A 15,141-nucleotide genomic window follows, 5' to 3' on the forward strand; every position below is an offset into this window, starting at 1 on the left:
TAACCAATATCATCCTGTATTTTAAATTACTATTTAACCTGTATCTTTGTTTGGTTCTTCATCCACTTCATTCTCGTAGTAGATTCTCAATAGAAGACAGCTCATGACATTGAACAAATGATGAATCCAAAATGTATGACGGATTCCATACACTATGCAATAAAATATGAAGTAAACCATAAACCACCTGATGGTGACGACCCCATTTGAAAACTTCGGCAACTTCTTCATCACGGAATTTCTTTCGATCAAGAAGAAGATTGGAATTATCGATAAGAAGTTGTGGTGAGAACTAAAAGGTGTTCTCCAGTTGACTGCTATATTGTGGGCAAATACAATCAAGATTGGCACATTCACTGGTAAAATCCACAACATCAACATTAATATTGTCATTTGATAATTGAAAACATTTGCATCACTGCTACCATTACTTTTTAGCAATAACTTGACTGCTGTTATGATCTGGATTATGAAGCAAGCAATGTAAACAAATTGATATGGAGCATAAACTGGAATTGCCAAAAGAAGGAGGGCTATCATAATAATACGACGGCGGGACCATACCTGTGCTAACTTAGAAATGCTTCCAACCTGTCTGTTATTTATCTTTTCCTGTTTTGAACCTCTGGATCCTAAACTAATTTTGAATAGTTTGCCACCCGCTTTTATAATCCAAGTTATTGCAACTCCCACAAGAATTAATACCTGATAACTTGTAAAGACCAAAAAGAGGGCCATTAGATAAAGCACTATACCAATTGGCCATAACCATATCTCCTCTAATCCCAAGTAGAAGGAGTTGATCTTAAAATCTTTATGTAAACTCAAGTTTATCTCGTTAGAATCTCTCAACACAACTGGGTCAATCAAATTCATGAACAGCTGAATGGACCCGAAATTCATTAAGGGATTAAGTAGCACCAATACTGCCAGGATTATCAATAAAGACTTACCAGAATTCAACAATCCTAACGCGTGCATAAAATTGGGATAACGGCTGGTGTTGGCGTATATCTTTACTTGTATCAACATCACAAGCAAAACTATCAGAACACAACCTGCAACTATCGCAAGCCTATACCTCAAGACTAGTAGCCTTAAACTTTTCACAAAATCTATTCGAATCGTGATTTCCATTGGCGAATCACCCTCTATCTTTGAACTCCATAACTCAATGTTAAGGGATTGATGCTTCAGTTTAAACGGAACAAATGGTGCCACTCCGTGCATGACAATTGACAAATCGGAGTTATCCTCAACATTTAGATGCCACTTGCTTTCGTAGGGATCCTCAATCCATTGCCTGATGAATGATCTGAATGGAGTGGCTTCGCTAGCAGGCCCATCCTTGGGATATCTGACCTTTAGGTGATAGGCAAGAATACTACTCCAAGCTCCTGGGATATTGAGATTGACCGCTAAAGGCCGATCGCTCGGTAATGATAACTCTGCTCCTCCCCTTGCAAATAATGTGAACATATTCGTCCCTAGTTTATACTCGAGTTCTTCTGTTTTAAAAACATCCCCTACGATGAAGAAGTCTTCATCTTTATTTTGTTTTTGAGCAGCTATTAAAATCAGATCATATTTTGATAGAATTTTTGCACTCAATTTGAAAGCATGGAAAGGTGACTTTTCTCCGTCGAAAGAGGAGTCCATCAATGAGTTGCTATCACTATTAGACCTTGGAACTATACGCGCATCCTGATGTATATCGACGCAGCTCAATTGCAATGTTTCATTAGTGTTCTCACTTGTAAAGTCGTCAACCCCCTCTCGATGATCTCCATTTGGTACGTTGGAACAAAGTAATATAGACAAATTGGGGTTCGAAGGGTCCCAAGGACTAAGGGGCGCTGAGCTTAACAAGGAAAACTCGAAATTCTCGCCGTCTTTCTTGGGAATTTGAAATAAACTCATCTTGGACTCGGATGAATCTGGTTTGTCCTTTCCATATAATTTTAAACCTGCCCCACCAGCTCCTAATATTTCGATTTGTTGTCTATCCAACTTAATGTTTATATTGTGTTCACCAGTCTGAGCTATTGAGTCTTGTGATGCATAGTCTTCGAACCCAGTCAAGAGGTGTTGCTTGAAAACTGACATCCTTCTTGGTAAAGACAAAGTTCTCGATGGCAGGTTAACATCGACAATCTCCAACAATACTCTTGCCAATTTTCTACGCAACTGGCTGCACCACACAATTGCCAAATGATCTATTGGAGTCCATACCAGCGGTATTCCTGTGGTATAAACAGTAAACCCATTGGTGGGTGGAACCAAGTATCCCAAAGTAGTGTAGTCCGCCGGTAAAGTTGAGTCCAGCAAGCCACCGGTAATTGATATCAACGACAAATTGGATAACCTTGAGGTTGCGATGGACGAGTTGGAGTGGTACCCGTCGTACCAAAAACGATCAACAGCGGAATAAATCCGGAGCAAATCACCGTCGAATGTCAATGGTGCTGCAGCGTGAGGAGATGCCAATGTGATAATTGTATTGATGGATTCAGGCAAGAAATTAGGAAGTGATACCATGATTCTAGACACAACACCACCCATGGAATGGCCCACCACGATCACAGACTTGGGGGGATTCGGAGTCACAGCGTACAAGTCAAGGATGAACTTGACGGCCTCGTTGAGGTACTCTGCCTGGTCAAGCATTGTTCTTCCGTGGAATGCAGTGAAGTCCTCGTTGAAATCGGCAGTGAAGACATCTAGGTTCCTGGCAGTCGGGTTCAAGTGGCTCCACTCGTGGGTGTATTCGTCGAAGTATAGGTTAGCCGATTCCGATGCAACGGATCTGGCCTGCCTGTAGCTTCCAGCATTTCCAGGGATAAAGAGAACTGGGACTCCGTCTAGCTTGAATTCTCTGTCCGGGCTCTCCTCGGGAATGCGATCCACTCCCTGCTCTCTGTAGAGGTATAACGAGTACTTGGAAGCAAACTTGGTGTGGGTTTCGTCAAAGCCTGTAATCCTGGCATAGGATGGGTACATCCATACTGGGCGACAACCAGGAGAATCTGCTCCCGGGAGGGCCCGAGTGTACAAGTAACTGGTCAATGCAAAGAGGAGGAGGCCTAGACTGGCCAACAGGTAGAGCCATATCCTCGAGGATCGGCTCTTGGAGCGGTAAGATATCTCCATGCTCAACTGAAGGATTGATGCTGGATAGGGAGACGTAAGGATGGGGCTGGTGGCTCAATTCGAGACGTAGACGGTGCACGTCAAACTGGTTGGCTCCCGGATCGTTCACGCTGGGTAGATTGATCTCAGTTTCGATACGGTGCGCCTACGTACAGTTTTTGCAGAAAGTTTTCATATGAGAATTGAAGGGTCTATCTATTGTAGGTGTAACTAGTGGGGTTTTGTTTAGTGGGACAGGTAATAAATAAGAACAGGTTCACGGTGTACAATCATGGGGTTCATGGTGTACAATCATTTGGGGTGCTCGCCGGAACGCTCGCTGGAATGCTCCTTCAGTTCCTTCTGTTTCTTCGCGTCCTTGCGTTCCTCGTCCTCTCCGTACTTCTTGCCCTCGGAGCTCCTGTCGTGGTCGGCTATCACCACCTTGTCGCCCAACGTCTCGTTGTGATCCACAACCTTGAAGTCAACATCGTTCAAGTACCCTTCCAGCTGGGCGATTTCCACCAACTCTTGCAACTCGCGGGTGGAAAAATGGCCGTCGATGGGAATCTTTCCCTGGGGTATGGCGAACCCGTCGTCATCGTACTCCTGTTCGTCCTCATCGTCCTTATTGGCTTCGGTGCCGGCAAACTCCTTGAGCTTCTCGTGTGAGAACTCGCGGGTCGGGCTGGGACTTCTGCGGATTTCCTGTGCTGCCTCCTTAGCACTCACACCCTCGTCGTCGTCGTCGTCCCCACTGGGCACGGGGTTGTCGTCAACCAACTTCTTCAACTTCTCGAGGGTGGCCTCCAACGACTCGCTGCGCGACATGTTCTCATCATCAGCCGGCTGGGTTATCAATTCTATCTTACTCATTGTATTGTTGGGCCCCATATTGTGGGGGGTTCTCGCACTATATAGAGGCTGTATTGCTGGGGACCCCAGCCATGACGTCACGTTTTTGAGTGTTTCACTTGGACTGATTGCAGCAACGGAATGCCTCGTGATTATTGAGGCTTGGGCTTGACATCGTCCCCATCGTCGTCCTCCTTCTTGGTGAGCTCCCGGATCCCGTTGAGAAACCCGTCGACGCCCTCGCCCTTGTAGTCGTACTTCAACGATTGGGCCACCAAGTAGCCCGCACCGAGCCCCGACGAGAGTTGCTCGCTTAATTTGCGCTGCGACTGCTGGAAAAACCCGCTGCGAACTACCTGGGCTATCTCGGTTTTGGTGGCAGGTGTGGATGCTGGCAAATGTTGCGAGAGTTGGTCGATCTGGTGGGGCGAGAGTTTGTCCAAGTGCTGTTGGACCAATTGCGGCTGCAAGAAGTTGCCGATGGAGGTGATAGGGATCTGGGGCTGCTGCTGCTGCTGCTGCTGCGACGGCCTGGACGTTAGTATTTTACAGGCTTGAAACGATGCTTTTATTATAGTACTTACTTGGAGACGCTTGACTCGTCCTTTTCTTCCTTGATGACTTCGTCCTCCTCGTCCTCATCCTCATCCTCATTGATGGTTATCAATTCGTTAATCTGCTTCACTATGCCCAAGTCCTTTTCGGTGAGGACGCCTGGCTGATCGATATCACCAACATCTTGTAACCAGTATAAATGCTTGGCTCCCGAACTCAAAAATGTCAATGCAAACACCCGTCCAGTGGTGCAGGACTTCATGTGCTTGAAGCTCACGTCCCCGGGAATAAGCAATAACTCGTCCTTCTCCACCGTGCCTCCCACTGTTGTGTCTGATTTGGGAGTCCAGGTGAATGCAAGGAAATCGGGGTCTTCGGAGCTGGGCTTGATCGAAATCACCCCCTTGTGCGCTAACGGCGTGCACCTCTTGGTGTCTTCGTCATACTGGACCTTGCCAGCATGGAACTTCAATGTTTTGGACATAATGGATCGTGGGTACTATTCCTCACCATGATCGCCACTCAATAGTGCCAGAAAGTGCGGTGCGCGCACGACCCCTGCCCACAAATAATCCCAGACACCACGATCAGTTCTCTACCTCCCCGAACAAGATGAACTTCCCCCCAGAGGATATCCAAGTGTTGGTCTCCAAGATAGCTGCCATATTGCGCTCTAGGAATGAGACTTTGGCAGTCTCCGAGGCTGCTTGTGGTGGCCTTTTATCTGCATACGTTGTCAGTGTACCAGGAGCATCTGACTTCTACATAGGAGGAAAGTTGGTGTACTCATTGAAACAAAGACTTAAATTGTCTGGCTGGTCCGATGTTGAAATAAGTCAATACATGGGACCTTCAGAGCAGGTGGCCCTCAAACTTGCCCGCACTGCAAAATATGAATTGGGCTCGACTTACGTGCTATCGGAAACTGGATTCGCGGGCCCATCATCTGATCTCCACTTGAACCACAATCAGGACCAGAACACGGCTGCCAAGGTTGGCACTGTGTTTCTTGGGCTCAGTGGTCCCGCGAAAGAGATCTCATGCTCCAGAGAAACTGGCAGCGTGGAGAGAGCGACAAATATGACCGAGTTTGCTAAGTTAGGCTTGGAGTTTTTGTTAGAGCAATTGCAACTGTTGGAGAACTAGACTCTTGTATATAGAAAGGAATTTTGATTACGTAATACAAGTGTAAGCGATACCGGCATCCATCAAGTATCCTTAAGTTATCCCCTGTTCCCACATACAATATTTACTTGTTTAACGTTGCCTGGGTTTAGTTTACATTAGTTTCGGGTAAAAGGATATTTCATTCTTTTACTTTTCACTGTTCATAGATTATATCTTCAACAATTATTTTGAATTAATGCAAAAATGTAAGAAAATATGACCAATACTTTTTAGTTGACATCTAATGCTCCATTACTCAAGTAATACACCTACTCAGCCTTTATCTGAGTCAATGCTACAGTTTTAAAGTCTTTAGCTAGGCTCTATCTCCAGATTTTCGAAAACAGCACTTAAAAAAATTAGCCAAGTTCTAAAAAGTGTCAACCCAGTCATAATGATCTAGCAGTTTCGAATGGACTACTTCTTTTGCCCATAGAAATTGAACCCACCTACCTACAAGAGTTTTCTTCTCACCAATTAATTAGACGGCCAAAATTTGACGAGAAAAATTGAGGCCTTTGGTGTTCACGCGAAGAAAGAAAGTACCACACCAGCAATATAACAACAGTTATACTTTGTAGGACCTACACAGTTCCCTCTAAGATCTTAAATAAGCAAGTAATCATCCGCCTAGTGGCTTTGCGTCGTCCGCCCCTTTGGCCCCTTGACCTCTAGACCTTTCTGGTAGACGTGTGCGGCATGTGCTCGACACGTATCCAGCGCTCGTTTCTTTTGGGCCCAGTCCACAAACAAAAAACGTCTAATCATAAAAACACAACGAAAATAAGTGGTTCAAACGATCAACGTCCCCATTTATCAATCACTGACGGTCCATACATCGACTCCATTCTCGATACTTGTACTGTCCCGAGTGTCAATCAATTCATTGTACTCAAAACCACCAGATCAATCCACTGAAATTAAACACGTCAAAAAAACAACTCCTTTTTACTAATTGTTTCAGATTCAATACAAAGATATAAAATGACTTCAGGTATGTTCAAGGAATCGACAGACTACCCAACTGATACTAACATGACAACCTATCTAGCCGAAGTAGAAACTCCCATCGCCGCCACCTCCATAAAGGACAACATCCAGCAGGAGGTCAAAATAATCAAGAGAAAATTAAATGGTTATGTTGGATTCGCCAACTTACCAAAGCAATGGCACAGAAAGTCCATCAGAAGAGGCTTCAGTTTGAACATCATGGCTGTTGGTGAAGCAGGTTTGGGTAAAGCTACCTTGATCAACACTCTTTTTAATCGCGAAATTTTGAAGAAAGAGGTCGAAGTCGAAGAAGAGCAAGAGTCCAGCGAAACAGTTTCCGTCAAGATCAAGAACACCACTGCCGAAATAGATGAGGATGGTGTCAAGTTGAAGTTGAACGTAATCACCGCCCCAGGATTCGGCGAATCTGTGAACAATGTCAACTCATGGAAGATTATCGTAGACGAAATCAACAGCAGATTCGATTCTTTCTTGGAAGCTGAAAGCAGAATCAACAGATCAACTGTGAATGATGAAAGAGTGCACGCTTTCCTTTACTTCATTGAACCAACTGGCCACTCTTTGAGAGCCTTGGATATAACTTTGATGAAGCAGGTTCACGAGAAAGTTAACTTGATTCCAGTTATTGCCAAGTCTGATACCTTGACAGGAGAAGAAATTGCCGAGTTCAAGCAAAGAATCTTGGAAGATATCAAGTATCAAGGTATAAAGACCTTCCAGCCACTCGACTTCGAAAATGACGAAGAAGAAACCGTCTTAAACACTAAGCAAATTTTGAGCAAGTTTCCATTCGCTGTTGTCGGTTCTACCAAAGAAGTTGAGACTCCAGATGGAAGAATTGTTAGAGGTAGAAGCTACCCATGGGGTGTTATTGAAGTTGACAACGAAGACCACAACGATTTCATCAAGTTACGTCAATTATTGGTGAGAAACTTCTTAGAGGAATTGAAGGAACATACTGCCAATACTTTGTACGAAAACTATAGAACTGAAAAGTTGAACAGAATGGGAATTGCCCAGGACAACACCGTTTTCAGAGAATTCGACCCATTGGCCAAACAAGAAGAAGAAAGAGCATTGCACGAAGCCAAGTTGGCCAAGATGGAAGCCGAAATGAAGGCTGTTTTCCAACAAAAGGTGTCCGAGAAGGAAAAGAAGTTGCAAAGATCTGAAGCCGATTTGTTTTCCAGACATAAGGAAATGAAGGACAAGTTGACCAAGCAAATAAAGTTGTTGGAAGATAAGAAGGTCCAATTGGAGAAGCAAAAGACCTTACCACAAGAGCCAGCTGCTAGCTCACCCGCTCCCACAAAGACCCGTAAAGGATTTTTACGTTAGACTTACGAGTTTAACCACATTTTATAGTTTACAGTGCCTCTTGTTTGATATATTTCTCTCATTTCACCCTGATTTTTCGAAACTCCGGGTGGAGTTTTCCTCTATAACCTGACAATATTCATTTACTAGTCTATTGGAGTATGCCATGGTCCGAATCCAGTAAATGCCGTTCTATATTGCAATATATTTCTAATTGTTCAAGCCAGATGATGCGAAATGAAATTTCACTTCTTTTGTCTGACACGTCGCATGAGTGTTAGTTGCCCTTACATGGGGATTGTGCGAGGAAAGGTACCAGATGACGTTAATTGCGGCTGAGCAGATCTATACCCTCTTGGATCACTGATGGACATGAATTGCTCCTGGTGAATTGCGTGCCCAGAAACTCGTGACCTTGAAACCAATTTGGGAAATATGTAAGTGAAGGAACTTTCTCATTAGTGTGCCTGAGTGTTAAAAAACATCATTGCTCGGTGGAATTTCAGAAGCTATCCACACTTGTTCTTTTCTTGAATTGCCAACAATGTCCGACGTCCCACCACCAAAGGTAGAAGTACCAGAAGAAACCACCTCCAAGCAAGCCCCAGCTTCTAGCGGAGCCTCTTCCGGAGCTTCCAAACCTGGATTCAACCAGGAGTTATTGATCAAGACCGTGCAAACCTTGCAGTTTGCTTGGTTCGTAGGTCACTTGCTCACCTTGACAGGTATCTTCTTCTATTCGTTGACCTACATCAAGATTGGTGTTCGTGCCTACAAGTTCTGGTACACCGTCGCTTTGTTTGGGATCCTTGAAAGCTTTGGTATTTTGATCTTCCAAATCTTCCAGAAGAGTGGCTCCAATGTGTTCTCAGTGCTCAAGAATGACAACAGTCAATTCTTCTTGTTAAGCGCCGCCTTGCTTTTCTTGAGACCTTACGTGTTGTTGACCTTGTTGCCATTTGCCTTGTACTCGGTGTTCCACTCTTTGGCCTACATTCAAACCTATTTATTGCCAGTTTTTGGCCTCGACAAGCATGCTATTTCCAAGACTATTGGGGATTTCGTTGCTAACAACAACGTTAAGTCCGTTCAATTGGGAAGTGTGATCGAAGTCTACGCATACGTGTGGTTGTTCGTCAGATTGCTTACTTTCAGAAGAAGATCATTGGTTCCATTTGTGGTGTACACCGTTTTCATCAAGACCAGATTCGAAAACTCCATCTTCACCAGAAACTACATCAAGTCCATTGAAGTCAAGGTTGACTCCTTGGTTAACTCGGTTAACGTTCCAGCTGTCAAGCAAGGATGGACCACCTTCAAGCACACGGTTAGAAAGACCGGTGACTTCTACTTGGTCAATGACTACACCAAGGAAAAGCTGACTTAAACGAGACTCAGCCCAACCTCCGTCTGTTTTACAATCTGTACTTTTATAGCATCAATGTATGACTTAATAGTATTTACCGCAATAGGAAGGGCAATGGCATATGACATCACAAGGGCCCAGTCACGTGATGCGCCTCACCTGGACAAAAGCTTCCACAGGCTTCCAGCAATTTCCAAATTGTTAATTGACGCTCAATGCATGCTTGGGTGCAAGGATTTTCAATTTTGTGTCCTGTAACCGGCAGAAGTTCGTCGAAATCTATGGAACTTTGTTAATAATTTCACCGACGTCTGCCGTCGTTTTATAAATTGATTGAATCCCAATTGCCAAAATTTTTCTTTTCATTATTATCCACTAATTAAACAAAAATGTCTAAAGCTGTTGGTATTGATTTAGGTACTACCTACTCATGTGTTGCACACTTCGCTAACGATCGTGTCGAAATTATCGCCAACGATCAAGGTAACAGAACCACTCCATCTTTCGTTGCCTTCACTGACTCCGAAAGATTGATCGGTGATGCTGCTAAGAACCAAGCTGCTATGAACCCAAGCAACACCGTTTTCGACGCTAAGCGTTTGATCGGTAGAAAGACCTCCGACGCTGAAGTCCAAGGTGACATCAAGCACTTCCCATTCAAGGTTGTCGACAAGGCTGGTAAGCCAAACATCGAAGTTGAATACAAGGGTGAAACCAAGGTCTTCACTCCAGAAGAAATCTCTTCCATGATCTTGGGTAAGATGAAGGAAACCGCCGAAGGTTACTTGGGTACCCAAGTTAACGACGCCGTTGTTACCGTCCCAGCTTACTTCAACGACTCCCAAAGACAAGCTACCAAGGATGCTGGTTTGATTGCTGGTTTGAACGTTATGAGAATCATTAACGAACCAACCGCTGCTGCCATTGCTTACGGTTTGGACAAGAAGGATGAACAAGAAAAGAACGTCTTGATCTTCGACTTGGGTGGTGGTACTTTCGATGTCTCCTTATTGTCTATTGAAGACGGTATCTTCGAAGTCAAGGCTACTGCTGGTGACACTCACTTGGGTGGTGAAGATTTCGACCACAGATTGGTTAACCACTTCGTTGCCGAATTCAAGAGAAAGAACAAGAAGGACTTATCTACCAACCAAAGAGCCTTGAGAAGATTGAGAACTGCTTGTGAAAGAGCCAAGAGAACCTTGTCTTCTTCCGCTCAAACCTCTATCGAAATCGACTCCTTGTACGAAGGTGTTGACTTCTACACCTCTATCACCAGAGCCAGATTCGAAGAATTGTGTCAAGACTTATTCAGATCTACTTTGGACCCAGTTGAAAAGGTCTTGAGAGATGCTAAGGTTGACAAGTCCGCTGTCCACGAAATCGTCTTGGTCGGTGGTTCTACCAGAATTCCAAAGGTCCAAAAGTTGGTCTCTGACTTCTTCAACGGTAAGGAACCAAACAGATCTATCAACCCAGATGAAGCCGTTGCTTACGGTGCCGCTGTCCAAGCTGCTATCTTGTCTGGTGACACTTCTTCCAAGACTCAAGACTTATTGTTGTTGGATGTTGCTCCATTGTCTCTTGGTATTGAAACCGCTGGTGGTATTATGACCAAGTTGATCCCAAGAAACTCTACCATCCCAACCAAGAAGTCCGAAACCTTCTCTACTTACGCTGACAACCAACCAGGTGTCTTGATTCAAGTCTTCGAAGGTGAAAGAGCTAAGACTGCTGACAACAACTTGTTGGGTAAGTTCGAATTGTCTGGTATTCCACCAGCTCCAAGAGGTACCCCACAAATTGAAGTCACCTTCGACATTGATGCTAACGGTATCTTGAACGTTTCTGCCTTAGAAAAGGGTACTGGTAAGACTCAAAAGATTACCATCACCAACGACAAGGGTAGATTATCTAAGGAAGACATCGAAAAGATGGTTTCCGAAGCTGAAAAGTTCAAGGAAGAAGATGAAAAGGAAGCTAACAGAGTTCAAGCCAAGAACGGTTTGGAATCTTACGCTTACTCCTTGAAGTCTACTCTTGCTGACGAACAATTCAAGTCCAAGTTGGAAGCTGACGAAGTCGAAACCGTCACCAAGGCTGCTGACGAGACTATTGAATGGTTAGACGCCAACCAAACTGCCACCCAAGAAGAATTTGCTGACAAGCAAAAGGAATTGGAAGGTAAGGCTAACCCAGTTATGTCCAAGGCCTACCAAGCCGGTGCTGCTCCAGCTGGTGCTGCCCCAGGTGGCTTCCCAGGTGCTGCCCCAGGTGGTGCTGCTCCTGACGCTTCCAACGACGGTCCAACTGTTGAAGAAGTTGATTAAATGATTTAGATCAGGTCAACCAACTTGAATGAGCAAGAAGATGTCGAAGAGAACGAAACATGATGATAATAAATTATGACATTTCAATTGGTTTACGGGTTTGTTTTATTATTGCGGTTTTCTTCATTTTGTCATTTAATGGTAGTTGTTCATTCTGTATTTAGCAATACAATTCTCTAGAATGTATAGGTAATAGAATAAGAAAAGATAAAGAATTCTCAGTAGTCGTTGGCACTTCCACATTCGCGCTTAAACTACCAAAAACGATCGTCCTCTTTATGGTCCCGCTTACGTAATCCCCTCTTTTGTGCGTTAGCCCCCCCTCCTCCAACATTTTGGTCAGACCCCATACCAACAAAAATTATTGGTGGGAAGGTCCCAGACAGCTCTACTCGGTCAATTGGCGGAATCTGGCCACGAGAAGAGTCCCAGGGACATTTGCGTACACACACATGGGGCCACACTTGGTTTCACGTTCTGTCATATTGTCCCCTCCATAGCCCCTCCCCCACCGGTTCCGTTCTTCCTCGCGGTGCTTATCGCCAGTGTTCAACAAAAATAGCGATCCCCAAATCCTGTACACAACAGATGACACCACTTCAATTCCGTCCTGAAGGCCAGACTTTAGTCGATACGATCACAGCTAAACTAGGATCGGAACCAGTAACCTCCGTGTAGTCCCTCTAGGTAGTGACAGCGAGCCAATATCTGTTTTGTAGCTCTTGTACAGCGTAGATTGTGTGGGATCAATTAGGTCCGTACCGCGCTCGTCGTTTAGACTTTGTGCCTTGAATTTTTTCACAACTTCTGAGTCAAAATGTTGGCAGTGACAATTCATATAGAGATCACATTCTTTATTTGCTGCGGAAGTTTCCAACAAGGAAGAAGTTGAGCCGATCCGGATTGTAAGTACTAACCCCGGATTATGAAAGGGTCCATACTATGGAGGGAATAACCCGGCGTTTGTGACACATTGATGGCAAAAATCTCGAATTGGTCCAGTTAGTGTGGGTGGTTGAAAAATCCGCCAGAGGATCATCTTATAGATTGTTGATGAAAATGGTGGATAGACCACCTGCTTGCAGGATGGAGCTGCACCAAGGACAACTCCCATATGACTCTTGCCTGCCATTTGTCAAGGTTGCAAGCTTGCAACCTTCACCCTAGTTGTCCCTCGTTCCGGAACAATACTAACAATTCAGGTTACTTTTTAGATATTCGTTTGTTTCAGTCAAGCCTATAACACCATAAGATGACTTCCTCTCCTAGTCACTCAGTTGTGCACGAAGCCAACAATACCACTCTTCGTCCTACTCCTAAGGAATTCTTTGAAAGACAACCAAGAGATGGACACTTGAAGGACTTGAACCACTACTACGAGCTTTATGAAAAGTCGATCAAGGATCCTGAAGGCTTCTTCGGTCCTTTAGCCAAGGAGTTTTTGCACTGGGACAGAGACTTCACCAAGGTCAAGTCGGGCTCTTTGAAACACGGAGATGCTGCTTGGTTCATCGGAGGTGAGTTGAATGCTTCTTACAACTGTGTTGACAGACATGCTTTCGCCACTCCAGACAAGCCTGCCGTCATTTACGAGGCCGATGACGAGGCAGACTCCAAGATTTTGACTTATGCCGAGTTGTTGCGTGAAGTTTCTCAAGTTGCTGGTGTTTTACAATCTTGGGGAATCAAGAAGGGTGACACTGTCGCAATCTACTTGCCAATGACTTCTCAAGCCATTGTTGCCATGTTGGCTGTGGCCAGATTGGGTGCCATTCACTCGGTCATTTTTGCCGGTTTCTCCTCTGGTTCTATCAAGGATCGTGTCAACGACGCTTCCTGTAAGGCTTTGATCACTTGTGATGAAGGTCGTCGTGGTGGTAAGACTGTCAATATCAAGAAGTTGTGTGATGAAGCTTTGTTGAACTGTCCTTCCGTTGAGAAGGTTTTGGTCTACAAGAGAACCGGTAACCCAGAAATTGCCTTGAAAGAAGGTCGTGACTACTACTGGGACGAAGCCACCAAGAACTTCCCAGGATACTTGGCCCCAGTCCCAGTCAACTCCGAGGACCCATTGTTCTTGTTGTACACCTCTGGTTCTACTGGTACTCCAAAGGGTGTTGTCCACTCCACTGCAGGTTACCTCTTGGGTGCTGCTTTGACCACTAAGTACATCTTCGATGTTCACCCAGAAGACATTTTGTTCACTGCTGGTGATGTGGGTTGGATCACTGGCCATACCTACGCTTTGTACGGTCCATTGGCCTTAGGTATTCCAACCATCGTTTTCGAAGGTACTCCCGCATACCCAGATTTCGGTAGATTATGGCAAATCGTTGAAAAGCACAAGGCCACCCACTTCTACGTGGCCCCAACTGCTTTGAGATTATTGAGAAAGTCTGGTGAGGCTGAAATCGAGAAGTACGACTTGTCTTCCTTGAGAACCTTGGGCTCTGTTGGTGAACCAATCTCCCCAGATATTTGGGAATGGTACAACGAAAAGGTTGGTAAGGGACAATGTCACATTTCCGATACCTACTGGCAAACCGAATCTGGATCTCACTTCATTGCTCCAATTGCTGGTATTACACCAAACAAGCCAGGTTCTGCCTCCTTGCCATTTTTCGGTATTGAAACTTGTCTTATAGATCCAGTTACTGGTGTGGAAATCACTGGTTTCGATGTTGAAGGTGTCTTGGCCGTCAAGGAAACTTGGCCATCCATGGCCAGATCCGTTTGGAGAAACCACGGTAAGTACATGGACACCTACTTGAACCCATACCCTGGCTACTACTTCACTGGTGACGGTGCTGCCAGAGATCACGACGGATACTACTGGATCAGGGGTAGAGTTGATGACGTTGTCAACGTTTCTGGTCACAGATTATCCACTGCCGAGATCGAAGCCGCTTTGATCGAGCACCAAGGTGTTTCTGAAGCTGCTGTTGTTGGTATCAACGATGACTTAACCGGTCAAGCTGTCGTAGCCTTCGTTGCCTTGAAGGACGAATCTGCCGAAAAGGTGAACGGTAAGGAGACCAGCGAAGAAGCGTTTGCTTTGAGAAAGGAGTTGATCTTGCAAGTCAGAAAGGAAATCGGTCCATTTGCTGCTCCAAAGAGTGTCATCATCGTTGGCGACTTGCCAAAGACCAGATCCGGTAAGATCATGAGAAGAATCTTGAGAAAGATCTCCGCTAACGAAGCTGACCAATTGGGTGACATCACCACCTTAGCCAACCCACAATCTGTAGCTGGTATCATTGAGTCGTTTGGTGTTCAATTTGGCAAGAAGTAATTAATCACAATCACCATTCCTAATACCAAAGGAGGATAGCAAACATATATATACAAATAATATCCGCGTTCAAATCATCCCAGTGTAAGACAAGCTGCCTGTAACTGAGTTGTTCTCAT

General features: G+C 44.8%; 8 protein-coding genes across 8 annotated transcripts; 5 read left to right on the forward strand and 3 right to left on the reverse strand.

The window, feature by feature from the left end:
* Positions 1–54: 54 nt before the first annotated feature.
* Positions 55–3,054, reverse strand: CANTADRAFT_27840 (uncharacterized protein; the record flags this gene model as incomplete). The annotated part of the gene is made up of 2 exons (XM_020208211.1): positions 55–606; positions 694–3,054. Coding segments are annotated over 2 exons (2,913 nt in total), but the record flags the coding sequence as incomplete, so codon positions are not given.
* A 387-nt stretch (positions 3,055–3,441) lies between these two features.
* Positions 3,442–4,005, reverse strand: CANTADRAFT_4856 (uncharacterized protein; the record flags this gene model as incomplete). The annotated part of the gene is made up of 1 exon (XM_020209601.1): positions 3,442–4,005. The coding sequence occupies one exon, from the start codon at positions 4,003–4,005 to the stop codon at positions 3,442–3,444; it is 564 nt and encodes a 187-aa protein (XP_020065983.1).
* Positions 4,006–4,136: 131 nt separating this feature from the next.
* On the reverse strand, positions 4,137–5,023 carry CANTADRAFT_47098 (proteasome regulatory particle lid subunit; the record flags this gene model as incomplete). Its single annotated transcript, XM_020209426.1, has 2 exons — positions 4,137–4,502; positions 4,577–5,023. 2 exons carry the CDS (start codon positions 5,021–5,023, stop codon positions 4,137–4,139), a joined length of 813 nt encoding a protein of 270 aa, XP_020065984.1.
* A 128-nt stretch (positions 5,024–5,151) lies between these two features.
* CANTADRAFT_30324 (uncharacterized protein) lies at positions 5,152–5,670 on the forward strand (the record flags this gene model as incomplete). Its single annotated transcript, XM_020208346.1, has 1 exon — positions 5,152–5,670. A coding segment is annotated over one exon (519 nt), but the record flags the coding sequence as incomplete, so codon positions are not given.
* Positions 5,671–6,741: 1,071 nt separating this feature from the next.
* Positions 6,742–8,055, forward strand: CDC3 (septin; the record flags this gene model as incomplete). Its single annotated transcript, XM_020209419.1, has 1 exon — positions 6,742–8,055. The coding sequence occupies one exon, from the start codon at positions 6,742–6,744 to the stop codon at positions 8,053–8,055; it is 1,314 nt and encodes a 437-aa protein (XP_020065986.1).
* A 523-nt stretch (positions 8,056–8,578) lies between these two features.
* Positions 8,579–9,421, forward strand: CANTADRAFT_46909 (nucleoporin; the record flags this gene model as incomplete). The annotated part of the gene is made up of 1 exon (XM_020209393.1): positions 8,579–9,421. The coding sequence occupies one exon, from the start codon at positions 8,579–8,581 to the stop codon at positions 9,419–9,421; it is 843 nt and encodes a 280-aa protein (XP_020065987.1).
* A 368-nt stretch (positions 9,422–9,789) lies between these two features.
* On the forward strand, positions 9,790–11,730 carry SSA2 (Hsp70 family chaperone; the record flags this gene model as incomplete). The annotated part of the gene is made up of 1 exon (XM_020209506.1): positions 9,790–11,730. The coding sequence occupies one exon, from the start codon at positions 9,790–9,792 to the stop codon at positions 11,728–11,730; it is 1,941 nt and encodes a 646-aa protein (XP_020065988.1).
* Positions 11,731–12,982: 1,252 nt separating this feature from the next.
* On the forward strand, positions 12,983–15,022 carry ACS2 (acetate--CoA ligase; the record flags this gene model as incomplete). Its single annotated transcript, XM_020209609.1, has 1 exon — positions 12,983–15,022. One exon carries the CDS (start codon positions 12,983–12,985, stop codon positions 15,020–15,022), a length of 2,040 nt encoding a protein of 679 aa, XP_020065989.1.
* Positions 15,023–15,141: the final 119 nt, after the last annotated feature.

The sequence above is a fragment of the Suhomyces tanzawaensis genome, assembly GCF_001661415.1.
Source record: "Suhomyces tanzawaensis NRRL Y-17324 unplaced genomic scaffold CANTAscaffold_2, whole genome shotgun sequence".
NCBI classification, from domain to species: Eukaryota; Fungi; Ascomycota; class Pichiomycetes; order Serinales; family Debaryomycetaceae; genus Suhomyces; species Suhomyces tanzawaensis.